At 49.4% G+C, this 26,941-nt stretch overlaps 1 protein-coding gene across 2 annotated transcripts in view; it reads right to left on the bottom strand.

Annotated features, from left to right (window-relative positions):
* Nucleotides 1-26,366, bottom strand: part of CD8B (CD8 subunit beta) — a 46,369-nt gene extending 20,003 nt beyond the window's left edge. Inside the window, exons 1-6 of one of the 2 annotated variants that reach the window (XM_054547952.1) lie at nucleotides 26,250-26,366; nucleotides 22,458-22,817; nucleotides 17,420-17,509; nucleotides 11,136-11,225; nucleotides 9,374-9,410; nucleotides 6,043-6,765 (exon numbers count right to left, since the gene is read on the bottom strand). In XM_054547952.1, the coding sequence (XP_054403927.1) occupies nucleotides 6,753-6,765; nucleotides 9,374-9,410; nucleotides 11,136-11,225; nucleotides 17,420-17,509; nucleotides 22,458-22,817; nucleotides 26,250-26,292 (633 nt within the window). In that variant the 5' untranslated portion in view covers nucleotides 26,293-26,366 and the 3' untranslated portion in view covers nucleotides 6,043-6,752. Of the gene's footprint in view, nucleotides 1-6,042; nucleotides 6,766-9,373; nucleotides 9,411-11,135; nucleotides 11,226-17,419; nucleotides 17,510-22,457; nucleotides 22,818-26,249 lie in introns of those variants that run through there. The other variant, XM_009237110.3, reaches the window with a different exon arrangement.
* Nucleotides 26,367-26,941: the final 575 nt, after the last annotated feature.

Genomic DNA, 26,941 nt, shown 5'->3' with positions numbered 1-26,941 from the left:
ATCTGAAGGCAGACCCACCTTTTGTGCTGATCACGTTTACTGTTGCTCTCCCTTCCCCATGTCCCCCAAACTTGGCTGAGGCTGAGGTGAGGGTGGAGGGGTGGGAGTCCTGGCTTCCCTTTTGCCTGGCCTGGTCTTGCCCAGACAGCAGGCCTAGCCCAGCAGGCAGCTTCAGGCTCGCAGGATGCTGAAGGGGTACTGGGGAGGGGTGTGTGGGGAAGAGGGGCCTCCACCCCTCCACCAACACCACCTCACATCTTCCCCTCATAACTTTGCCCTCACCCAACCGCAGAGACCTCCACAAAATCTGTGAGAGGCTGTGAACAACACTCCCAGCCAAACACAACTTTTTTGAGAAGGCAATCCATGCTCTCTGCTTGTGTTGGCATCACCCGGGTCTTTCTCTGGTCTGTCCGGGGCTGGCATCAGGCTGCAGCCAGTGAGGCACTGAGGCCACTCACTCTCGGAGCCACGCAAGTGCCAGCCTTGGGCCTGTGTCCCCCCGGCCATGAGAATGAAAGCTGTGGGGTTAGGGACATCTTGTGAGCCAAATCTTTAGTGCCTGAAACACATGCCTGATTGAGATCTGAGTTGTCGAACTTGGTTCTCTAAGGGATTGTCCATTGTACTTGGCAAAGTAAACATCCCGAGTGGTCCTCACAGCCTTGAGGAGCACAGAAAGGTGGGTGGGTGGGTGGGGGAGCCAGCGGGAGGTGCTGGGAGGGGCAGCGGAGAGGGAGGGCTGTGCTCCCAGCTTGTGGGGGCCTAAGGACCTTCTATCTGAGCCTTTTGCTTTGTTCATTCATTCATTTCAATTCTGGCCTCAGGCTTAGGAGTGATTTGAACAGGTGGCAGGAAAGAGCCAGAGGACCCCCACAGGCCTCGGCCCTGGGCTAGTAGGGAGGGAACTGAGGCCTAGAGGCTGTAAGCAAGACTGCGAGCCCTAGGGGCCCAACTATGTCTATCCTGGCGATGCTGCTAGTCCCAGCACAGGGCTGGCTGGGCGCACAGAAGTTTCCCCAAATAGATATATTTGAACCGGCATCAAGAAACTTAAGGGATTGGGCATGGTGGCTCATGCCTGTAATCCCAACACTTTGGGAGGCTAAGGTGGGAGGATTGCTTGAGCTCAGGAGTTTGAGACCAGCCTGGGCAACATAGCGAGACCTCATCTCTACTAAAATTTAAAAAAATTAGCTGGGCATGCTGGTGCGCACCTGTAGTCCCAGCTACTCGCTTGAGTCAGGGAGGTCAAGGCTGCAGTGAGCCATGATGGCGCCACTGCACACTAGCCTGGGCAACAGAGCACTGTACACACACACACCCCCCCCCAAGGAAGAGGAGAATTGAGTGCAGAGTTGTGGGTATTAGTTCAGTCATAAATGGGGACAGGAGTGGAAATGGTCTACAACTAAAAATGCATGAAAAATCCAGGTGCTGTGGCTCATTCCTGTAATCCCAGCACTTTAGGAGGCTGAGGCAGATGGATTGCTTGAGTCCAGGAGTTCAAGACCAGCCTGGGTGACATGGGGAAACCCCATCTCTACCAGAAATATAAAAAATTAGCCAGGTGTGGTAGTGCATGCCCATAGTCCCAGACACTCAGGAGACTGAGGTGGGAGGATCGCTTGAGCCTGGGAGACAGAGCTTGCAGTGAGCCATGAGTGTGCCCCTGCACTCCACCCTGGGTGACAGAGCAACACCCTGTCTCAAACAACAACAAAATTATGTAAAAGAATGGACATGGTTTCCTTTCAAATTTAGAAGTCTAAGCAAAGCTCTTGAAGGGGTACTTGCATGTGAAAGGCAGTAAACTAATGGGAAAAACAGGATCCAGGAGAGCCAACAGTACTGTGCAGGATGTAAGTGCCTTTTTCAGCACCTCTGCTTTCAACTTTACAGGAATCACACGTGTCGTGCATATTTCTGTGAATCTCAAACCGACGCAGGGCTGGGGAATATGGTTTCCTTCTGTTTGAGTTATGTAACTGGGAGGACTCCAGGAACCAGTGACTCACGGTTCCCCGGGAGTGTCAGTGACGCATCAAAGGAGGTTTCCCAAGAAGCGACAGAAGAAATATCTTTTGCCCTCCACAACCTTGGAAGGCCTCTGAAGACAGGGCTCTTTCTGTCTTTCCCTTTGACTGGGTGGTAGATTCGGATCAGCTTTGCAGCCCACGTGGGGTTGGGGATCACTTTCTGAAAACAAGTTGCCCACTTCCTACAGGTAGAGACACAAGTTGCGGGGCGGGGGCGGGGATGAGTAAGGATGAAAGGGAGGGGGTGGTGTAGGACCCCCCTTCTTCTTTTGAACAGGCCCGGGTGGGCTCCACACCTGCAGGCTACTTCCCACTGAAAGGAAGGGGGCGGGGGGAGGGGGAAAACCAGTGCTGCTCCCAGACCCATTAAGGTCCACAGAAAAACACAGAAAGGGAAGTACTATAGATGTTCTCCCTCAGGGCAGAGAACCCAGGCTCACCTAAGGTTGCTGGAGTGCAGACCACCCCGCCACTAGCCCAGCCCCATGTAAACTTCCAGACAAGTAAATGCAATTGCAAATGTAGCTCGCCCAAAGTCTACAGCTGGTAAAGACCCAGGCTGTGCTGTCTGGCCACCTCTCGGACCTGCCTCACCGTGATTTCCATGGTTCAGATTTTTTTAATTTATGAATAAATCTTTCATTTGTGGATATTTTTATTGATTCCAATTTCTTATTATAACAATGGCCAGAGGTTCTTTTTTTCCAAACTTTTAATTGCTTTTTCCCCAACTACAAAAGTAATGCATGATGTAAAAATTCACACAAGGAACTGTACAAAGCAGAAGTGGAAATTCCCCAGAGTAACTGCAATTAACAGCTGAAAGTAAATCCTTATAGACCTTTTCCTGTACATATACAAACAAATATACCCGGAGGCCTTGATTTATTATTAGAGAAAAAAGATCAAATCTGCCGAACAATATTAGAAGACTTAATTTTCTATATTCTCTATTTTATGTATTATATTCTCGAGATTTCAATTTTATGTTTTAAAAAATATGGGAAGAAAAAAAACCAAGAAGCTTTTTTTAGAAAAAATTTATTTTTGAGACAAGGTCTCGCTCTGTTGCCCAGGCTGGAGCGCAGTGGCGCGATCACAGCTCACTGCAGTCTCAAACTCCTGGGCTCAGGAGATCCTCCCACCTCATCCTCCCTAATAGCTGGGACTACAGGCAAGCACCACCATGCCCAGAAAAAATTTAAAAATTTTTTGTAGAGTCGAGGTCTCGCTATGTTGCCTAGGCTGCTCTCCAACTCCTGAGCTCAAATGATCATTCTGTGTGGGCCTCCCAAAGTACTGGGATTACAGGCGTGAGCTGTAATCCCATGTGCTTGCTGAAGAAACTTCCAAATACCAATTTTACACATTTCTACAATGTTCTGTACTTGGATTTTAAAAAGTCTCTTTCTTGAAGTATAATTTACATCTATATCCATAGGTATAAAGTCAACATATCTGAGTGTACAGCTTGATGACTTTTACTAATGAAACACACTCATATAAGTGATTCCCAGATTGAGAAGCAGAAACGCTTACCTTCAAACCTCATGCTCCCTCCTAATGACCACCACTGGACCAAGGGTAACTGTATCCTAACTTCTAACAACATATATTTGTTTTGCTTGTTTTCTTCTGTGCTTGAATTTTAACAGTGACCATGTATTTCACCATATATTGTATTAAGAATAATCTATACAGATGTTTTATAAATATATGCATTTGTCATAACCATCATTTGATATCAGCATATATGGATGTAGCTCATTCCTTAGCAGCTGCCTAAACCCCCTTATTAGACTGTCTCTGAATTTATCTGACCAGTCCCTTTTGATGGACATTTGGATTATTTCTGATTTTTAGCTAGTAAGCAGCACTAGAAGGAACAATCTGATGCGTATTTCTTTGTGCGTGCCATTTTCTGATGTGTTTCTTTCAGATAAATGCCAACAAGTGGAATTGCTAGTCAAAAGATAGCTGGATGGAGTTTGGGGGGCATATTTCATCATAAGGCCCTATAGAATGTAGTAGTAGCTCAGTTCCTTCTTCAAACAAAAGTCAGGTGCTGGGTGCAGACCTTCTCACCACAGCCCCCACCGTCAGCAGCCCAGCCTGCTCCAGCTCCCTGGGCGGCCGGAGCTGAGCCCGCCTCGGCAGGTGCCTGCTGCACAGAAAACTGACAGAGGAGCGCAAACCACCCCTGCCCCCAGCCCAACCCCATGAGAACTTGCAAACAAGTACATGCAATTGCAAAGACAGCAACAGGGAGACGGTCAAATTTCAAAGCCTGAAGTGGGACAAGGGGCCTTGCGGCCTATTCTTACTTCCGCTGCGCACTGGGTGTGAGCCTTCAAGGAGGGCAGACCATGTGCACCGCGGGCCTTAATCTCTTATTTATTTGTGATGGGCTGGGTGAGGGGCCCCCCTGAAACATGAACCCTAGAGGAGTCTGGTCCAGGTGACCCCAATTCTTTCACCCCTCCCCTCAGCCTTGGAAGGCAGCCTGTCCCTTGTCCTCAGAGCTGATGGGCAGAGCTTTTGTTTCTTTTGAACACCTCTTGCTGAGGCAGGAGACTAGCGTCTGGGGGCAGGGAATCTAAGGCCAATTCATGCTGAATCAAGGAGAAACACCTACGTCTGGGGGCAGGGAATCTGAAGCCAATTTGTGCTGATTTCTCAAAGCTGGATCAAACGGAAAACACCTGGGTCTGGGGGCAGGGCATCTAAGACCAATTAACGTAAACCAAAAGGAAAAACCCCATCTCCCCAAACTGAGTAACCAAGGATCAAAGGCTACTCTCCCTACAACCCTCCCCCTTCCACTGCATCTCAGATGGAAAGGGAGACTGCCCTGGATTGACCACAGGCCAAGCACGGGCCATCCCTTCATCTGCATAGGGCGCCAATTCACCTCAGCCTTTCATTAGCCATGGACCAAATCCTTCACCCAGATAAGGGTATCCGACAGGGACCTCAAAAGGGGTACTTAAAACCCAGAAAACTTTGCAATTGGGCCCATGGGCTGTCTGCTTAGGGTCCACTCCCACCATGCGGAGTGCTTTCTCACTTCAATAAATTCCTCCTTTTGCTGCTTTTATTCCTTTATTACTTTGTGTGTTTTGTTCAATTCTTTGTTCAAAATGCCAAGGACCTGGACAACTTACACTCAAGGCCCTCCTTCCAGTAACACTGCATCTATGCCTTTCTAACTCCGCCCACCACACCTCATTCTGCTGCGGCCACACCCCAGATGCCAGGAGAAGGTCACACTGCCCCTTCCCCAGAGCTGTCTTTCCTTTCCTGTTTTTTTGTAACATTTCTTACATTCTGTGCTTGTCACAGGTAACTGAACATAACCTGATTTGTCAATGTCCTTCTTTGAGCTGGCCAGGAAAAGCAGGTGAGGCTGGATTCTCCTTGGACCTGGACATGGTGCTTCTGTTAATGCAGCCTCAGGTTGCAGTGTTTTATGGTGCAATAGCTCCTAGGCTGCTAAAGCTCAGGTAGGGGGTGGCTAAGATGGGACTCAGGCACTTTTTCAAACCCACGCACGAGGTCCTGCTCTTCACTCTCCACGCCTGCTCAGCACTTTCTCCTTGCTTTTTCCTTCTCCAACTGTCAAGGCTAAGAATCGATAAGAAAATGAAGGGACATGTGACAGAACCCCTCATGCCTCCTACCTTCTCTTTGGTGCGTGCCTGACTTGAAGCCAGGGATCCCTGGGGTTCAACCCGCGGTAGAAATGAACACATGCTAGTTCAGCTTGGGAGTGGGCTGGGAGATGGGCCCGAGGCACCTGCAGCCTGGCTCTGGGTGCCCTGGGCGCTTCCTAGCCTCTCTAGGACTCTCCACACCTACAACATCGGGCAAATGAGGATCTCAGGTGCAAAAGGAGGATGTACAAATTTTCTCCTTATGGTTTCTGTTCCACTGAGCATTGATGTCTTTGCTGTAGATGGGCTTTCGCACATTTATGTCACAGGAGCCATTTGTTATCTTTAACCTGGGACTTTATTTGTACAACTAAGACATTTGTATAAAAAGAACAGAAAATGAAAGAAGAATTAAGCCATGGGAGAGTAGAAATGGGAGCTGAGAAACTTAAGAGTAGAAATGGGAGCTGAGAAGATGAAGTGAACTCCTATCCTCAAACCCACAAGTTCCCAGCCCCAAAGGAAGCCCTCAGAGACTGACACGGCTTCTGGGAACTGGACAGCCCCTCTCAGCAAGCCTCACTCCCAACCTGCACCTGGCCTCTCTGCGAGGAAGGTCAGCCCCAGCCTGGGAAGACCAAGAGGGAGCCAGCCCAGCATCACCCCGTGAAAGACCCAGGACCCAATGTTACTGCCCTACCAGGGCAAAGCAACTTGCAAAGATGGTGGCTAAATGGCCACCACTAAAGGTCCCAGCTCAGGGAAATCACAGGAGCCGGAAGCAGTGGCATGGGCGGCATTTCTTACTCAGTCCTCCAGCACACTCTGTGAAGTGCCCTGGGGGCAGTGAAGCCTTCTCCCTAGTATTCCTGATGACCCACGAACAAGTTGCTCCCATGCACGTCACACACAGAAAGGCGTTGCAGCAGTGAAAAGCAGGCAGCTTCGGCAGCCATTGAACTTTCCAGGGTTGAATGTGTCCCTTCTCTCATTTTTCCACATCGTTCTCGTTACTGACCCATGTCTTTTTGTAGCAGGACACCAAAACCATATTCTCTGCTCATTTGTAAAATCTGAAAACAACAGCAAGTTGTGAAACCACTTATTTTCAGGCAAACGATATTGAATTTCCTGTAACAGAGACAAATGGCAAATGAGAATGCAGAGTTCTACTCCAAGTAGCCTAGGGCCGAAAGTTTTTTGTTAGTATGTTTCTAGGACCCATCTTAGTCATTAAAAAGATTGTTAAGGCTAAAAAACAAAACAAAACAAAACAAAACTGCAGCTCAAAGAACTGTAGCTTTGAATTGTGTTACTTCCTGTAGTACCTCTAAGATAATCTAAGAGAATCACAAATTTATATCAAGGGGCCAGAAGAAATTAGCCTGCGGATGGGATGATTTTCTAAGGACAGTTAGAGGCTGGGGAACAACTACCTCAAATCGCAACTCAGATCTGTGAGCACCACGGGCTATTTCCTCCACGCCTGGATCATGAGAGCAAAACCAGAGGTGGTTTTCAACCTTTTTTAAAGCCACAAACCCTTTTGTTTAAATGACATGTTACAGATAAGTGTAAACTCAGACAATAGAAGAGAGTACAACTGTTCGAAATGAAGAGAGTGTGGAGGGCTCAGGGTCCCCCCATGACCACCCGGAGCCCCTTCCCTGCCTCAAGCTGATCCTGGGCTTGCAAAAGCATGAGGTCGTGCCTCCAGCCTCCCCAGAACTGGCATCAGATCACTGGGGAGCACGTTAAAATGAAGGGGTGGGGACAGACCCAGACCACAGTTAGTACCAGAGAGGGACCTACTTTCCATGAAAGATCATCATGGGAGAGATTTTGAACAGAACTTTCTTTCTTTTTTGAGATAGAGTTTCACTCTTGTTGCCCAGGCTGCAGCGGAATGGTGTGATCTCTGCTCATTGCAACCTCTGCCTCCTGGGTTCAAGTGATTCTCTTACCTCAGCCTCTCGAGTAGCTGGGATTACATAGGCGCCTGCTACCACGTCCAGTTAATTTTTTGTATTTTTAGTAGAGATGGGGTTTCACCATGTTGGCCAGGCTGGTCTCAAACTCCTGACCTCAGGCGATCTACCTGCCTTGGGCCTCCCAAAGTGCTGGGATTACAGGCGTGAGCCACTGCACCCAGCCTTGAATGGAACTTTCTAGAGGTCTGGCCTGAGGCAGCTACACTCAAGTTTTATCTCTTGAGTAGGGGGCAGCTTCTAAATTCAACACACAAGGTGAAAATTGCACACAATTAAAATATCATTGAAAATTGCCCATAAAATCCAGCAGGCATGTTTAAGCCACTCTCGATATAAATATAATGTGTACAACAATGCAGAGCATATAGTAATATGAATTTATATGGCTATTTACAATTTTAGAGTATTTAAAAATACATTTTGTTTATCTGTTGTTGCACTTGCAGAGTTGAATTTACTGAAGTGACTTGAGCTTGTGCTCTGACTCCAGGGGCCGGGGGCCACATGCTTTAAGGATAATACCCCAGTGAGTCCTCACACTGACTGTGAGATTGGCACTGTTAGCTCATTTTACAGACGAGAAATCCGAGGCTTGAAGATGTGAAGTGACTTGCTGGCTGTCACATGGTGATTGGCAGATGGGATTCAAACCCAGCTCTGTCTCTGCCTAAAGTTGGAGCTTTTGAGCAAGAGACCCTGTTGACCTCTTCAATTTAGAGGTGTGTACTTTTGCTCCCCCAAACATTTCTGTATAGAGGGGGTTGTTCTGAGGATCAAATGTAATTAACTGGATAGGCAGATGTGAAACAGTCTCTGTTTTGAGAAACAAAAATCAAATGCAGGAATGCTGCCCTGGCCCAGGATGGCTTCCAACAGCCTCATGAAAGACCAAAGACCTAATGTCACTGCCCTACCAGGGCAAAGCAACTTGCAAAGGTGGTAACTAAATGGCCACCACTAAAGGTCCCAACCCAGGCCAGGGAAAGTACAGGCGCTTTCTCAGCTCAGTGGGCCCCAAGAGTGCTATGTGATTCTGCCAACTCCTAGGACCCAGATGGGGTCGAGGGCGGCAGGTGGGACAAAGGCAGCTCCTAGGGAAGGAAAGCAATGGCTGGTGGAAGAGGCTGGTCTTCAAATCCGCTTCCAGTAGTCTCTCACTGATCTGTAAAATGAGGTGATAACCTCTTATCTCACGCAGAACCAAGGGGATGAAATAATAGGTGGGATGAAATAACGGATGGGATGAGTTTGGGATACCCTGCGGTATTCTGTGCATGCAAAGCCTGATTGCTCTCCTCAGGAGAGCTAAGAATGTTCTTGAAATACATTTAAGTTATTGGTCAGGTTTTTGTTTGTTTGTTTAGGTTATCTCTTAGGTTCCTGAACTCTATCACCCCATCTATTTATACAGTCTGTAATTTTTTTTTTTTAGATGGGGTCGCGCTCTGTTGCCCAGGCTGAAGTGCAGTGGTACCATCATAGCTCACTGCAGCCTTGAACTCCTGGGCTCAAGTGATCCTCCTGCTTCAGCCTCCCGAGTAGCTGGGACTATAGGTGTGCACTACCATGCCCGGCCGAGTCTATGATCTTTGGAAGATGAGGTCTGACTTTGGCTCCTTGCTGCAGTTAGAGGCTGCAAGCTGCAGCAGGGGCTGAGGAACCCAGGGCCACACCCAGGTTATACACTTACTGTTTCATGAAACGAAGCCGGGCTCTCCTCCGCCGGCCTGGAAGAGGAAAGCAAGGGCGCCAGTCAGTGTGGGCTGTGGGTCACGGTGCTGAGCCCCAGAGGCCAAGGAGGATTGTCACGGGGGCAGCTGACACGTCAGCCCACCTCCCCGGTCCCAGACCCTGGCCCAAACACTTTACACATTTTAATTCCCCTAATGCTCACTGAAAACCTGAGTTGGATACTACTTTTAAGATCTCCATTTTATATGAGGGAAACTGAGACACAGAGTCAGTGAGTTACTGGATAACATGCCCAAAGTCATGCAGCTGGTAAGTGGGAAAGCCAGAATTCAAACTCAATTAATCAGCTGCAGAGTCTGTGTCCTTAAACTCATCTGCTTGCCCTTCACAGCAGGTCAGACATGAAAGGTCCCAGAGACAGGCAGTCTCAGGCTAGGGCAATTGCATTCAGAGGGTGAGCGAGATTTCCCACTGAGAGTTAGGAAGAAAATAAAAGCATGTCTATTGACATTTGTATTTCAGCCGTTATTACTTTTGATTTTCATTTATTTTTTTAGGAATGGGGTCTTACTATGTTGTCTAGGCTAGACTTGAACTCCTGGGCTGAAGTGATCCTCCCTCCTCAGCCTCTCGAGTACGGGCACTTGCCACTATACCCAACTTACTTTTTATTTTGAAGCATATTTAATAACATACATAAAATATTAAATAAGTAAATACAGCCAACTGCTGCATTTACTTTATAATATTCAATTAGCTGTATTCACTTAGTTAATATTTTATGCATGTTATTAAATGTGTTTCAAAATATTTTACCAATGAGGTCCTTCCTTGATCAAAAGAGTTTGCAAACTACTGAAATTTATGAGTTTCTTAGAATGGGGTACATGGACCCCTCTGTGGGGAACAATTGTAGGCAAAAGTATGCTCCTGGGTGCATTTCCGTGGGGAGAGGTCCATTATTTTCATCGTATGTTCAAAGGCGTCTGTGACCTACAAAGGTTAAGAGCCACTGATCCACTTCATGCCCTTGCTGTCCCGCCTGCCCATTTTATAGAAGCGCAGAGAGGGGAAGGGGCTTGCTCGAGGTGGCACAGGTGAGCAGAAGAACCGGGGTAGAGTCTGGGCTCTGGGCTCTAGGGCAGCCATGCAGGCCTCCCCTCCGGCTCCTCGTCTTTCTTGTGAACCCAGTGCTGTGCAGAGCTTGGGGTGGGGGCCATAGAAGGAGACGGTCCCGTCTCTGGGGTGGCTGGGAGCAGCAGTCATTTCTGTTTCCCACAGCCTCATCAATATCGGTGGCGTGGAGAGGATTTCTAGCTTCTAGGAACACAACACAAGCCCCATAGGCAAACTTTTCTGGACACTGGGCTTTGGTCTCAACTGCTCACATGAGTTCCCACTTACTGACACGTGCCAGGTGCCAGGCACTTGGGGCAGGAATTTACAAACAGCAACTCTGGGAGGTAGGTAATGTCTTACCCCCATCTGAGGCAGCCGAGGCTCAGAGAGACCAGGGCACTGGTTCAGGAAACAGCCACGTTGCACTCAAACCCAGGTTTGCCTGACTCCAGGGACAGGGTGATCTTTGGTTTTAGCTGCGTAGCCCCAGGCCAAGAACTACCTCTGGAAATACCATAGGTTCTCTGAGGCAAATTCCCACCAGGCTGCCATCTGCTCTGCTCCCCTAGAGAAGAAAGTATCCCAGGGACACTTCAAACAGCAAACAGGGACACCCAATGACCCAAGAGGAGACAACTCACAGCACAGGTGGATGGCCACTCCCAGGGAAACCAGCAGAACCAGGACGCCAGCCACTAGCAGGCCAAGAGTGATGGGGCTACAAAGTGGGCCTGGAAAACACACATGTGCCATGTGTTCAACACGGAACATTTTTCTGCATGAGACACGCAGAAAAATACAAGGAGGGAAAAATTCAACTGGAAGCCCCACCTCCCAGAGAATACCACCATTTGCATTTTGATGTAACGTATTTTTCCTCAAGTCTTTTTTTTTTTTTTTTTTTTTGAGACAGAGTCTTGCTCTGTCACCCAGGCCGGAGTGCAGCGGCGCGTTCTCAGCTCACTGCAACTTCCGCCTCCTGGGTTCAAGGGATTCTCTTCTTAGCCTCCCGAGTAGCTGGGATTACAGGCATGTGCCACCATGCCCGGCTAATTTTTGTATCTTTAGTAGAGACAGGGTTTTATCATGTTGGCCAGGCTGGTCTCAAACTCCTGGCCCCAAGCAACTGCCTGCCTTGGCCTCCCAAAGTGCTGGGATTACAGGCCTGAGCCACCATGTCCGGCCATCATCTAGTCTTTGTAAGCACTTTAAACATCATTGAAATCATTTTAAATACAAAATTTCATATCTCACATCCAAATTTTTAAGAAGTAGACAATTTTCATGCCTGGTAATGAGTCTTTTACTATTTATTTTTAAAACTTTTAATTTCACAAGAAATAGCTGAATATATTTTCATTGTAAGACATTTAAATATAGGATTAGCGTGCTCCCTGACATCTTTGCTCCTTCACAGAGTTAATCACCATTGATAATTTAGTAACTTTTCTTTCCATGCCTATGTAATTTTTATAGATACATATAGGGTTTGTTTGTTTGTTTGTTTTGACACAGAGTCTCGCTCTGTCGCCCAGGCTGGAGTGCAGTGGCGCAATCTTGGCTCACTGCAACCTCCGCCTTCTGGGTTCAAGCGATTCTCCTGCCTCAGCCTCCCAAGTAGCTGGGATTACAGGCGTGCCATCATGCCCGGCTAATTTTTGTATTTTTAGTAGAGACGGGGTTTCACCACGTTGGCCAGGATGGTCTCAATCTCCTGGCCTCAAGTGATCCACCCGCCTCGGCCTCCCAAAGTGCTGGGATTACAGGTGTGAGCTACCACACCCGGCCTTAAATACATATAGTTTTTAAAAATATATAGAGTGGATTATACTGTACAAATTGTTCTCTTGTACCTTTACTTTTTCAACGTGCCTTTTTTCCTTCACTTAGTCAATGTGTTCTTTCTTCCAGCAGAGTAACATCTGACAGCATGGATGTACCATGAGTTACTTGTCATCAGTGGGCCTTTTGATTGTTTCCTGTGTTTTACTTTTACAAATAACTCCGAAGAAAACAACCTGTATATTTCCTTACAAAGGTGCCTTCCTGAGGTAAATACTGAGAACGGGAACTACTAAACCACAGACTTTGCCCATTTTAAATTGTGACAGATGCTGTCAAATGCCTCCCTAAAAGGCGGCACTGACTTCCGTCCCCACCCGCCAATAGTGCACCCTGCTGACCCTTGATATCATCAAAATGTTTTAGTTTTTGCCAGTCAGGTGGGGGAAAATGTTATTTCACTTAAATTCCCTAATTACTTATAAGCTTTGGCCTATTTTCATATATTGGGAACTTGTATGATTTTTCTTCTACGAGTTGACTATCTGTTCCTTTTAAACAGCAGACTTTACACTATCAATGTCCCAAATCCTTCTCTGACACCCTTCAGGCCCCTGTGGCTGGTCCCTTGAGTAGCTGAGGCGCAGAACAGAGTCCACGGGTGAAAGGGCAAGGCTGCAGATTTGGGCTTGAGGTTTGGAAAATCAGAAAGCATTGTGGATGTCAAGGAAGAGAGATAATTTTTACTGAATACATATGTGCTAAGTACATACTAAATGCAAACTCCCATCTTGTGAGGAAGAAAGGTATTGGTATTTTTAAATTATTTATTTATTTATTTACTTTTTTTTTGAGATGGAGTTTTGCTGTTGTTGCCCAGGCTGGAGTGCAATGGTGAGATCTGGGCTCACCGCAACCTCCACCTCCTGGGTTCAAGCGATTCTCCTGCCTCAGCCTCCTTAGTAGCTGGGATTACAGGCATCTGTCACCACACCTGGCTGATTTTTGTATTTTTAGTAGAGACGGGTTTTCTCCATGTTGGCCAGGCTGGTCTTGAACTCCTGACCTTAAGTGATCCGCCTGCCTTGGCCTCCCAAAGTGCTGGGATTACAGGTGTGACCCACTGTGCCTGGCTTGCCATTATTTTTACCTCTCATTTCACAGTTCAAAAACCAAAAACAACAAGATTCAAAGAGGTTAAATTATATACCCAAGGTCACCCAGCTACTAAAAGGCAGGACCAGGAAATTATATACCCAAGGTCACCCAGCTACTAAAAGGCAGGACCAGGGTGTGACACAGATCCTCTGAGTTCCAAGCCCCTGTGGGTCCCACCTCAGGTGAATGAGGGCATGAGAGGTACAGGAGGGAAGGGAGCGGGCTGCTACATGGGAGGGAGCCCACTGTCACTGGAGGGGAACAAGCCAAGGCTGGATGGCTGGGGTGTGGAGAGGAGATTCACACACTGAGGGGGAGGCTGGATGAGGGGCCCCTCTGAGATGCTGAGGGCATCTGCTGGGCTCCCTCTCACCTCCTATTTGTTCTCCCAACCTGGATGAACCTCAAAACATGGTGCTAAGTGAAAGAAGCCAAACATGAAAGACCCCATGGTGTGCGATTCCACTTCTATGAAATGCCCTGGAGAGGCAAATCTGCAGAGGCAGACGGTAGATTAGTGGCTGCCAGGGGCTGGGAACAGAGATGAGCTGTGAACAAGCACAGGGAATCTTACTGGGGTGGTGGAAACCTTCTAAAACTAGATTACGGTAATGATTGCACAACTTGGTAAATTTACCCAAAATCATTGAATTTGTATGCTTAAAATGGGTGAACTTTGCGGTATGCAAATTATATCTCAACTAAGGTTTTTTTTTCTTTTTTTTGAGACAGGGTCTTGCTCCGTCACCCAGGCTGGAGTGCAATGGCGTGATCTCTGCTCACTGCAACCTCCGCCTCCCGGGTTCAAGCGATTCTCCTGCCTCAGCCTCCTAAGTAGTTGGGATTACAGGTGCCCACCACAGTGCCCAGCTAATTTTTGTATTTTTAGTGGAGACGAGATTTCGCCATGTTGATCAGGCTGGTCTCGAACTCCTGACCTCAGGTGATCTGCCAGCTTTGGCCTCCCAAAGTGCTGGGATTATAGGCGTGAGCCACCATGTCCGGCTCTACTAAGTTTTTAAAAACTGTAATGGAGGTGGGTGCAGGTCACAGGGGTGTACAGGGCCGCAGGGCTCCTTCCTGAGGAGAGGTCATGGTTAAGACCACTGCGGAGGCCAGCGATGTAGCTACAGGTCTCCTCTGAAGCACTGTCTCCCATCCAAAATGTGACTCTCCGGGAAAAGCTGCTGCTGCAAATAACGTGCTTGGGTAAGGGGCCATTTGCCAGAGCCACACCAACCACACCCCCAGCCCAGCCTTCCTCATCTTACTGGGGCCTCAGGGTCTTCTGAGCTCTGGATCTGCACTCTGCTTCTGAGTCCGTGGTTTAGAAATGGTCCCCCAGCACTTAAGGGTGTTGTCTTAGGAACAGCCCTAAGCCTCAGGGGCAGCCCCTTCTCAGTGACCCCATGGGTTTCATTCATGATAACAGGCTTTGAGGTCTGTGTGGATGCCCCACAAGCTCTGAGTGCCTGGTGTATCTCATTTAATCCTGCATCCCCATTTTACAGACAAGGAAACTGAGGTTCATAGAGGCTGAATCACCTATTCAGTGTCTCATAGTACAGGCAGTGGTAGACAGAGTCTCAGACCTAGGCCTGACTGACTTGCCACTAGGCTACACTGACCCAGGGCTGCTCTCCTCACTGTAACATCCACCTACTTTCCCCACACCCATCCCCAGCCTCACTCCACTTGGTCACCTTCACACACATCCGGGTTATTCTTAATAACCTATTAATGTTTGGTTTGCATTTTGCCCTGGGATTTTACTGAGGGTTAATACAAGAAATGATGCAAGAGGCCAGGCGTAGTGGCTCACGTCTGTAATCCCAGCACTTTGGGAGGCCAAGGCAGGTGGATCACCTGAAGTCAGGAGCTCAAGACCAGCTTGGCCAACACGGTGAAACTCTGCCTCTACTAAAAATACAAAAATTAGCCAAGTGTGGTGGTGGGCACCTGTAATCCCAGCTACTCAGGAGGCTGAGGCAGGAGAATCACTTGAACCTGGGAGGCGGAGGTTGCAATGAGCTGAGATCACACCACTGCACTCCAGCCTGGGCAACAGAGTGAGACTCCATTTCAAAAAAAAAAAGAAAGAAAGAAAAGAAATTATGCAAGAAATCTGAAGACCTTTGTTTTTGCCATCATTTATAAAAGTATGGCTGAGTTCGCCGTCATTCAGCTGTCCTTACATGAAGATGAATGGGGCAGATTGCTTCTAGAATTTAGTGCTAGGATGAAGGTTTCTTCTTTTGGTGGCAGGTTGTTTCTTTCTATCACTGGGGTTGGGGTGCCATACAACTTGGGGTCTTCCCTTTGTTTAAATTGATGTTGCTGGGTTCTCCACAGCCGTAGCACACAACCAGTTCTTGCACCCTTATCTTAGTGGCTCTATTGTATTTGCATTTTATATCCTTTTTATTTCAGTCTCCCTGAAATCATTTAGGTGAAGGGGTCAGGGCATGGGACTTTATAAAATAAGGTCACTCTTAAGCTCCTTAAGACTTTACTCTCTGTACATTGGTTCTGATTTTCTTTTTACTGTGACCTCATGTGATGGCAGCTTCCCACCCTGGTCTCCCAGATCCTATCCAGTGCCATCCTCGATAATTTCTGGTACTTAAAATATTTAAGACAAAGCAAACTGAGCAGTGCGAGGCAGTGCTCCTGGGGCTGCTTGTGGTTCGTTCTCTGGGTAGCAGCAGATGGCACTTTCTGTTTGTCACCAGTGACTTTTGCTGGGCTGAGGTCAGTATTTTTCCAGAAACACGTTTGGGCTGATGGGTTTAAGGAAAGCGTGTGCATGGGCATGTGCGTCTGTGTGTGTGTGTATGTGCGTACACTCCAGCTGAGGTGTCTGGTGTAGCACAGAGAAGCAAATGTGTTCATTTACAAACAAACATGTATTCATGAACTAGCACACACTGTGTATTAGGTCCTCTGTTAGGTATTAAAACTGGAAACTTTTTTTTGAGACAGGGTCTGGCTCTATCACCCAGGCTGGAGTGTAGTGGCAGGATCTCAGCTCACTTCAATCTCCACCCCCCAGGCTCAAGGCATCCACCTCAGCCTCCTGAGTAGCTGGGACTACAGGCATGTGCCACCACGCCCAGCTAATTTTTTTATATTTTCGTAGAGACAGAGTTTCACTGTGTTGCCCAGGCTGGTCTCTAACTCCTGAGCTCAAGGCGATCCACCCATCTGGGCCTCCCAAAGTGCTGGGAATACAGGTGTGAGCTACCACGTCTGGCCAAAACTGGAAAAGTTTAAAGTGCTGGTCCTTTGAGTGGATTTTTTGTTTGTTAACAGCTTTATTGAGTTATAATTTACATATAAAGTCCCCTTGTTTAAAGTGTACAATGTCATGGTTTTTAGTATATTCATGGAGTTGTGCAACCATTATCATAATGTAATTTCAGAAAATTTAAATTCCCTTAAAAAGAAACTTTATACCCATTAGGAATCACTCCCCATTTCTTTCCCAAGCCCCCAGCCTTGGGCAGCAACCAATCTACATTCTGTCTCTGTAGAGGATCATATGCTGGATATTCCATAATCATGGAATCATATAGTATACGGATTTTTGTGACTGGCTCCTTTCATTTTATTCTTTATTATGGCCAAACAATATTCCATGATAATAAATAAACCACATTTTGTTAATCAACTCATTAGCTGGTGGATGTTTGGGTAGTTTCTGCTTTTGGCTTGTATGAATAATGAAGCTGTGGACATTTGTGTGCAGGGGTGTGGGTGGAGATCTCCTCCATTAAGCTTTGTCCAGTAACAATTTACGAGTCTGTCTCCCACGAGACTGTGAGTTGCTGTCACACTCAGCATCCTTTCTGACCCTAGCTCGGGCCGGGGAGATAGGCTCTAGAGTTAACACTTGGAAAGTGCCTGGGGAAGGAAGGAGGGGAGGGAGAGAGGGCAAAGGGATGTCTGCCTTGTTTCTGAGGGTGCAGAGGGATAGGGAACTCACCCTTCTGGGTCTCTGGCCTGGGTAACCGGCATACTCTCCTCTTGGGGGTGGACTTCTTAGTGGGCTGGGCAGTGGTGGGAAGGAAATCAACTACAGAAAGAAAGCAAGACACATATCTTAGCCAGGTGAACACCAGGTGGACTCAAAGACAAAACTTTGTCTTATGGCCGGGCGCAGTGGCTCATGCCTGGAATCCCAACACTTCTGGAGGCCAAGGCAGGAGATCATTTGAGCTCAGGAGGTTGAGACCAGCTTGGGCAACATGGTGAAACCCTTCACTACAAAAAATAAAAAGTTTAGCCAGGCGTGGTGGCATATGCCTACAGTCCCAGCTACCCAGGAGGCTGAGGTGAGAGGATCACCTGAGCTTGGGAAGTCAAGGCTGAAGTGAGCCGTGATCACGCAACTGCACTCCGGCCTGGGCGACAGAGCAAGACCCTGTCTCAAGAACAAATAAATGAACAAATGAGCAAAATGTGTCTTACATCCAAGTACTGGAGTCCTTATGACTGTTCCCCAGGCTGCTACAAGGCTTGAAGGTCACAGAGCAATGGAATGTTTGATCTGCTTTCTGAATTCTCAGATGTTGGGAAAGGGGTGGAGGCCTAGGGATGAGGTTCAGCTTGGTGTCCTGGAGAGAGGAAGGCTCTGGAGCCACACAGACCTGAGCAGAGCCTATACCTCTGATTTATTTATTTTTATTTATTTATTTATTTATTTTTTGAGACAAAATCTTGCTCTGTAGCCCAGGCTGGAGGGCAGTGGCACGATCTCGGCTCACTGCAACCTTCGCCTCCTGGGTTCATGCCATTCTCCTGCCTCAGCCTCCAGAGTAGCTGGGATTACAGGCACGTACCACTGCATTCGTCTAATTTTTTGTATTTTTAGTAGAGATGGGGTTTCACCATGTTGGCCAGGCTGGTCTTGAACTCCTGATCTCAGGTAATCCACCCACCTTGGCCTCCAAAAGTGCTAGTATTACAGGTGCGAGCCACCGCGCCCAGCCGACCTACACCCCTGATTAACCACTGTGTAACTTGGGACAAGTCATAGCATTTTTCTGTGCCTCCATTTCCTTATCTGCTGAAATAATGATAACTGCCACCTCCTCCTTGGGATTATCTGAGAATTAAAGGGACAGTGTGTCCAAAAAAAGTTTCAGTAGATGTGGCTCCACTTGGCTGAAGACCTTGAGCCCCAGGGCTGGATCGCCCAGCCTTTGGCACAACGAGCCCCTCTGCCCAACTCAGCAATCCCTAAGCACATGGAGGAAGCTCACGGAAGGAGAGGGTGCCCTTTTCTGCATGTACAGTACCACGCAGGTGTCATATTTGGGGATTTGTTTTCCTTCTCAGATGGCCCTAAAATATATATCTAATATCAGAGCCAAGGGAACTTCAGTCTCAAACTTTAATTTCAAAGGTGAATGCCAGGGACGAGGGGAGCTGCCCCCTGCAGCCCCAAGTGGTGAGTGTTGTGTTGGGACCCCAAGCCCCTGTCCTGACTCCTGGATGGGTCACTCCTCTCCTTCATTCTAACCCAGTGACCCCTGCTGAAGTGCTGGGAGAGGGCAGTGGGCCGGCACCCAGAGCAAAGGAAGACAGCTGTGGCTCTGATGCCACAGCTACTGGGGATGAAGGGGGCACTGCCGGCCACAAAGTCCAACCGTTGCCTTTGTGGGTTAAGGAAACAGATCTCTCTGCACTGATTTTCTCCAAAATGGTAGGAGAGGGAGTAAGGAGACACCATGAACCTAAACTCTAGAGTCAGGGGGACAGAAAAAAAAAAAGAGAAAAGAAAAGAAATATTAAGGCCGGGCACGATGACTCACGCCTGTAATCCCAGCACTTTGGGAGGCCGAGGCAGGCGGATTACCTGAGGTCAGGAGTCCAAGACCAGCCTGGCCAACATGGCGAAACCCCGTCTCTACTAAAAATACGAAAATTAGCTGGGTGTGGTGGCACATGCCTGTAATCCCAGCTACTCAGGAGGCTGAGGCAGCAGAGTCGTTTGAACCCGTGAGGCAGAGGTTGCAGTCAGCCGAGATCCTGCCACTACACTCCAGCCTGGGTGACAGTGACTCCGTCTCAAAAAAAAAAAAAGGTGTTGGGGGTTGGAAGGGGGGACAGGCAGGGGAAGCCCACAGATCAGTCATTTTTGGGCTGGCATCTTCTATATAAAAGTAGACATTTTAGCCCCTCACTTCTCTAAGCCTCCTCTGGAAAGCGGAGAGAACGCGATCTGTTTGTCTGCTTCAAGACATTGATGGGAAGAAGCAACTAGGATGAACGTGCACTGAGCTCCAACCATGTGTGGGGAGCAGTGCTGAGCCTTTCAGCATAAGTTTACTGAACACAACAACTTTTGGGGCAGGCACTGTTGTCCCCATTTTATCCAGGAGGAAGCCTAGGCTCAGAGAGCTGAAATAATGTGCCCGAAGTTAGACAGCCACTGGCAGCAGAGCCAGTATCTGCACCAAAAGACCTTGATTCTAGAACCTGTGCTTCTCGTTCTGCCACACTACCTCATGTGCAAAGATTTTCTGACAAAAAGTTGAACACTTTAGGTCCACCCAAGGCGCTGGGTCATCAGAGTGCCGAGGGCAACTATTGTAAGAGGAAACTGTCATCAGCAGGGTCGGAGAGTGTGCAACGAGCCTGGCCCTCTCCTGGGAGTGTTGCCTCCTTCAATCCTCATGGCCCTAGAAGTAGTTCTGTTTGACTTATTTTCTACTCGAGGAAGCAGGGACATCTCTCAGATGGTCAGTGGTGAGCCCAGAGGGGAGCCAACTCTTTGGGCCCTCAGTGCCTTGGCTGGGCACCACAGCCTGGGTCTAGTGGGAGACTCAGGTTGGGGGACTGTTCTGTTTTAAATTCTTCTTGCCTAGAGCCAGGTCCCCCTGGATTCCTCCTGAGCCCCCAGTTTAATCTCTCCCTCTCTGTTCTTAAAAGGAATAAAACTTTGAGCCCATGATATACTTAAGGGCCTGAAAAAGGTCGTGTCTTTCCCCAAACACTTTCTCAACCATCCCAGCTTTGTCCTCTAAAAGGCCTCTCTTGGGTGAGAAGGTGGGTTTTGGCTCCGAAGAAGGTCTAGTTACAAGCCCTGGGGAAAAGCAGGTTTGGCTGCAAGCCAGCGCTGGAGAGAGGCATTGACATTCCTGCAGTGCTGGGAGGGGTTTGGGGTTTGGAAACACAAAAGTCAGGAGTGAGTGCGGTTGGGGTGGAGGCGGTGGGAAGCTCTGGAAACTAGCTGTGTTTATTCCACCCTCCACCTTCTCAGACCCTGAAATCTCATGAGTGGAAAGGTGTGGGGCTTACAGAGACAAAAACAATAAGCCAAAGCCAAACCCCAAACCCCAAACCCCAAACTCCCAGAGCCCATTTTTCAGTATGAAAATCAGTGGACCCCCACGTGAAGGGATGCCTCAGCTTCTTGCCTGCAATACACCCTCCCAGGCTAGCAAGAGGTGGCGGGGCATCACTTTGGTTTGTGTCTTCCTAATCGTGCTGCTGTCCCCAGCTGCCCCTGCACTTCCTCACGCCGAGTGGTCTAATTTCTGGGTCTCCTTGTGGCTTTTAGTGCCCTCAGGTGAGCAGAAAGCAGGGCAGTGGGAGCCCTGGAGGGGGTTGGCTCCAGCCTTGGGCCAAGCTGGAGGTGGGGCTAGAGCCAGAGCCAGGCTATGAGGGTTACCACCCATAGCTAAATGCCTTCTGTCCAATATGCCACAGGTGCTGCTGAGCACGTGAAATGTGGCCAGTCTGAATCGAGATGAGCCATACCTTTTATGTAAAATGCTCATCGAACACTTAGTATGAAAAATGAATGTAAAATATTTCAGCAATACTTTTTATATTGATTACATGTTGAGATGAAAATATAGTTAATAAATTGAGTTAAATATAACGTCATTTAAATTAATTTTACTTGCTTCTCTTTGCTTTTTTAAACATGACTTTAAAAATTTAGAATTTCATCTGTGGCTTGAAATGTGTGTCTGCTGGACTTGCTGACTTAAGTCAGAGCTCTGCAGCTTCTCTGGGATTAAGTGGGCCATGGAGGCCATCAGCAGCCCCATGACACAGAAGAGAACACTGAGGCCCAGGGGAGAAAGCATGGCCAGTTTGCAAGCAGAGCTGGGCCTGGCTCAGTCTCCTTACTAACTTCGACTCAGGTATGAATTCGAGCCATAGGCCCTCACAGAGAACATAAGGGCACCTGTCCCTCCACTGCCCCTAGAAATGCCCTCACTGGGTATGTCAGGGCAGTAAGGGCCTCCTTTCCCTGTGTGCACACTCTGTGGGGATTTCTAACACCACTATAAGGCCAACAGACTCAGCCCAATCCAGCCATAGCTTCGAATGTCCCTGGTGTGGCCTGAAGGACAGCACTGCCCTGTCCCCATAAGAAGAATAATGCCTGGCCAGGCACGGTGGCTCACACCTGTAATCCTAGCGCTTTGGGAGGCTAAGGCGGGTGGATCACTTGAGGTCAGGAGTTTGAGACCCACCTGGCCAACATGGTGAAATCTCGTCTCCACTAAAAATACAAAAAATTAGCCAGGTGTGGTGGCTCATGCCTGTAATCCCAGCTACTCGGGAAGCTGAGGCCAGAGAATCACTTGAACCCAGGAAGCAGAGGCTGCAGTGAGCCAAGATCGCACCACTGCACCCCAGCCTGGGCAACAGAGTGAGGCTCTGTCTCAAAAAATAATAATAATAAAAAATAAAAAAGAGAAGCACAGTGCTTATCTCTGACTCTGACCCGCCTCTTCCAGTTTCACCTTACTTCCATCTAAAGTGGTTAGGTAATAGACCTACCTTCCAGGGTGGTTGGCAGCATTAAGCGAGCTAACTATGTAAACACTTGGAGAGGCTTGGCCTGGTTAAGTCTCCACATGTACTTTCTGTTACTATTAGCAGCAGTGCCATTAGTCACGGCTGCAGAGTGCGGCACACTGAAGCCTGGTGGTCCCAGTGCCTGGCACGTGCCTGGCACACAATCGGTGCTCATTGATAGCATTGAGCCTGCTTCTTACCCACACTCAGCTGAGTTCCCTTCCCGAAGGTCAGCTCGGGGCTCCCGACGATCATGCAGAAGTAGATGCCACTGTCTTCCGGCTTCACGCTTGTGAGATTGAGAATGAACCGGCTTGCATCCCGAAACACAGCTACCTTCTCCTGTTCCACCTCTTCACTGTGGATAGTCCCTTTTGCGGAATCCCAGAGGGCCAGAAACTCGTGGTGACTGTCACTGCTCGGGGCCTGGCGCTGTCTCAGCCAGTAGATGCGCATGTTACTGAGGGAGATTTTAGCCTCGCAGGACAGCATCACCATCTTGTTGGTTTGCACCTTTATGTATGCAGGGGTCTGCTGGAGGACTGAGCTGCCATGGAGAACTAGGAAAAGCCAAGAACAGCGACATCGCACATTTTCCTAGCCATAGCTGTGGGACCTCGCAGTCACACTGAGTCAAGTGTCAAAGGAAAAGCCATGGAAGAACCTGCCCAGTTAATGGGTCCAGGGACTGTGTTGGATGCAGCTGTTGGCTCCTGGACTCAGAGCTCACATACCCCACCTCCCAGGAGATCATCTGGAAGGCAGGTGTTTGCTAAGTTCAGCTTTACAAAGGTACAGGGGAGAGAGCTGCCATTTGTTTATTGTGTACTTATATGCCTGGCCCTTGCATAAAGGAACTCAATCAAGCCTCAAACTGGCTTTGGAATTTTTTTAAAGACATGGGGTCTTGTTATGTTGCCCAATTGGAGTGCAGTGGCTACTCACAGGCACTATCATAGTACACTTCAGCCTTGACCTCCTGGGCTCAATCTATCCTCCCACCTCAGCCTCCCAAGTAGCTGAGACTATAGGCATGTACCACCACACAAGGATGGATTCAGGATTTTTAATTCTCATTACACAGATGGGGAAACTGAGGCATGAAGTTACTTGTTCAAAGTCCCACCTATAGTATGTAAGTGGCCTAGGAGTCAAACTCAAGGATTTGAAGTCTGAAGCCAAAGCTGGTCGCCTTTCACCTCCCCTGGCTGCCACTGGATGTACAGCCCTTTGGTAGGCTCCAAACTGCTGAAGGAGACCCAGGACAGGCTGGGAGAGGAGCCCAGAGTCACAGCAGAGCATGTGGCTGGTCTGTCCGTTGCTGGACAGTGAGGACAGACAGCAAAAAGAGCTCGCTGTCCCCTGGTAGGTACAATTACAGCCCATGACCCCCGAGCCCAGCAACCGATGGGTCACTGGATCCCTATTCCCCAGTGGAAGGACAGACACCACAGAAGCAGGGCTGGGAGTTCATCTTAGACTCTGACGAGAAGCACCCGGCAAGCAGGGGCTTATTCATGAGGAGCTAGAGCAGGACTCACAGACCCATCCCTGAACCCAGTCTCTGGCCGTGCCAACAATGAGACCTCAGGCCAGTCACCGAGCCTCTGTCTTCTTATGAAAGGAGGGCAGCTTGGTGCTGTTGTCCTGCCTGCCTCTGAGGGTTGGAAAGAAATGAAATGCTGTCCAAAAAAGCACACTGCAAACTGTATGGCCATGTACACAGGTAAATACTGTCCCCGTGTCTCATATCACAGGGTTGTTACTGAAAGTAAATTAAATCTCAAGGAGAAGGATCAGAACAGGTTCCATTCACACCAAGGCTGCACAGCTTCCAACAAACACAATCTGACCTGGTGAGCCCTTCATTTTGGCTGAGGAGCAAAGGGAGACATTGCAGGCCAGGGCAGAGACGCAGGAGTTGGGAGGTACAGAGAGGACACAGACCTGGGTAGGCAGAGGGGGCCAGAGGGCATGTGTGTGTGCCCAAGAGGAGCCGGCTTACTGAGCACCTCGTGTTTAAAATCCTGCCTGCACTTGCAGCTAGGCTCCGTGGCCCCATAATGGCCTTCTCCAACACTGATGAAATGAACTTCAACTTTTTGACTTCGCTCCTGGACCACTCTTATCTTTCGCTTGCATCAAGAATGAAATGATGGGGCTGGGTGTGGTGGCTCATGTTTGTAATCCCAGCACTTTGGGAGATCGAGGCAGGAGGAAGGATCACTTGGGCTCAGGATATCGAGACCAGCCTGGGCAACATAGCGAGACCCTGTCTCTACTAAGAATACAAAAATTATCCAGGCATGGTGGCACGTGCCTCTAATCCCAGCTACTCGGGAGGCTGAGTCAGGAGAATCACTTGAACCAGGGAGGCGGAGGTTGCAGTGAGCCAAGATTGCGCCACGGCACTCCAGCCTGGGCGACAGAGCAAGACTCTGTCTTGGAAAAAAAAAATTATTAAAAAATAAAAATAAAAACAAGAAGGAAATGATGCCTGGGGCACAAGTGGCTGCTGGGCTTCCTCTTGTCTCCCCAAACACCACACTGCCGTTCCAGCAGAGCAGAGGTTTTTCCTTGCTTCGGGTCACTTACTTCTTGGGGGAGTTAATAAGAATCAATAATGCCAGTTTATTGAGTTGTGCCTGGCATGGCGCATACATTGTCTCATTTGATCCTCACCAAATCCTGTGGGGGAGATACTGTTTTGCACCCACTTTACCCATGAGGAAAGAGAGGCTCAGGAAGGTTAAAGACGTGCTCAAGGTCACACAGTGATCCAGATTAAAACCTAGCTTGTGGGACCCCAGAACCTGACTTTGAACCACTGAATTGAAGAAACCTGCAATCCTCTCCCGGATGGTGGTTATGTGCTCATGAGCACACAGTGGGGCTGCAAGTACACAGGTGCCCGAAGCCCTTCGGGGAAAACCCAGAAGCGACTCCTGTAAGAGCAAGGCCTGGGCTGTGAGTGTGCATTTCCTCTCCTGGCTGAGACACACCCTGGCTCTTCCCGGGGCCCACTTGCTTTTTGTCCCCTAGGAACTGAATACTGGGGGCTGTGGCCAAGTCCCTGCTGTGTGCTGGACATGGAGCCAGGCCTCACTGCATGTTCCCCTCGGTAACCCAGGGATTCCATTCTCAGAGGGACCTGATGTTTCTAGATCCATCAGTAATGACTTTAGTGCTCTGAACGGCCTGGGCTCTTTCTATTTATGATGTTGCACTCACTGGGCCAGAACCCCCGGTGGGCAGGCCTTGTCACCCCCTGGCAGGATGACCAGCTTTAGGCTTTTTGGGCACGAGAGCAAATCGACAAGTTTGGGCACTTTTCCGGGTGTGTAGAGGCTTCTTCCAAAAGGCAGTCTGGCTGGACTTATTCAGAAGGACCATCCAGATGCCCCATCCAACTCCAACAACCCAACCTCCAGGCTGCTTCCTAGGGAGCCACGCTACCCATGACACCCAACACCGGCGACATCAGGGAGAACGGGAGCCAGAGGGATCACCCTGCCCTAGCCCTCCGAGAACTGGGAACGCCCGATGTTTGTCTGATTGTACTACAAACACTTCCCCGGAAGTACTAAAAATGTGACCACAGGACCCTTGGCCTGGCCAACCTTCCTCGGAGCACATCCTGCGGGGACCCTGAGCAGGGACCTGTTTCCTTCCCCTCGTGACCTCCAGCGACCCTCTCTTTCCTTCCCTCACTTGCTCCCCTTTTCACTGCCTCCCCTTCTCCTGCGTCCAGGCTTTCGCGGGGAGGTGGCCTCAGTCCAGGGGCTCTCTGATCCCCCGGGGTAATGCGATATGGAGGTATTTTATGTCCACCCTTAGAGACCGTGCCTGCCAAGCTGCCTCCCGGGCGCCCCGCCGCCGCGGCCTCGACGCTGCACCCTGCCAGGACCAGGGCCAGGACAACCACTTCTCACCTCCCCGCTCAGGCCCCGGGAGCGCAGACCCTTGGGCAGCCCGCGCGCCGTCCGCCTTACCTGCCAGCTGCGCGGCCAGGAGGAGCCACAGCCGCGGCCGCATCGTGGCGCGCCCGGGACATCTGGCCCCGGGGGCTCGGCGGAGACAGTCGCGGCTGGGGTGGGTGAGGAGCCGGCCGGGCGGGGCGCCCTGGTCGAGGAGCTGGGGGGGCAGTGGGGAGGGCGGGACCGGGTGCGGTGGGGGCGGGAGTCTGGTGTTGGGGACCGCGAGGTCTCCGCCCTCATCCTCCTCGCACTGCAAAGGTCTGGGCTGCGTTTCCAGAGCCCACCAGGGCCCTCCGCTTTCCAGAAAGGAGGTGACACCGCCGGCCTCCCCCAGGCAGCTGCATGTGTGTCATCGCCCCCTGCCCCGGGAGGTGCTCAGGAAAGGGTTGTGACCCCGAGTGACAGTCGAGGCTCAGAGAGGTCAGGATGTGTAGTGCATGGTGGAGCTGGCCACTAACTCGGGCCGCTTCTTGTCTGTTTGAGTAGTAATTGAGGGGCTCCTGGGTGCCCCGGGCTGGGCTGGGCCTGGAGTCAGCAAGCCCCAAGCCTTGCCCTCCCTTGCCAGGGAGGAAGGAAAGGTAACCGGCTGTGACACTGAGGGAGGTGAGCTGGGAACTGGAAGTGCAGAGAAGGCCCCGACCCTGTTTGTAGGTTGTAGGGGTGCAGCAAGACCTAGATCTTAAGAATTTCGAAGGACTGTGACGATC

The sequence above is a fragment of the Pongo abelii genome, chromosome 12 (assembly GCF_028885655.2).
Source record: "Pongo abelii isolate AG06213 chromosome 12, NHGRI_mPonAbe1-v2.0_pri, whole genome shotgun sequence".
In the NCBI taxonomy this organism is placed as follows: Eukaryota; Metazoa; Chordata; class Mammalia; order Primates; family Hominidae; genus Pongo; species Pongo abelii.
Note: the sequence above shows the minus strand (reverse complement) of the source record. Positions and strands in the feature narration are given on the sequence as shown.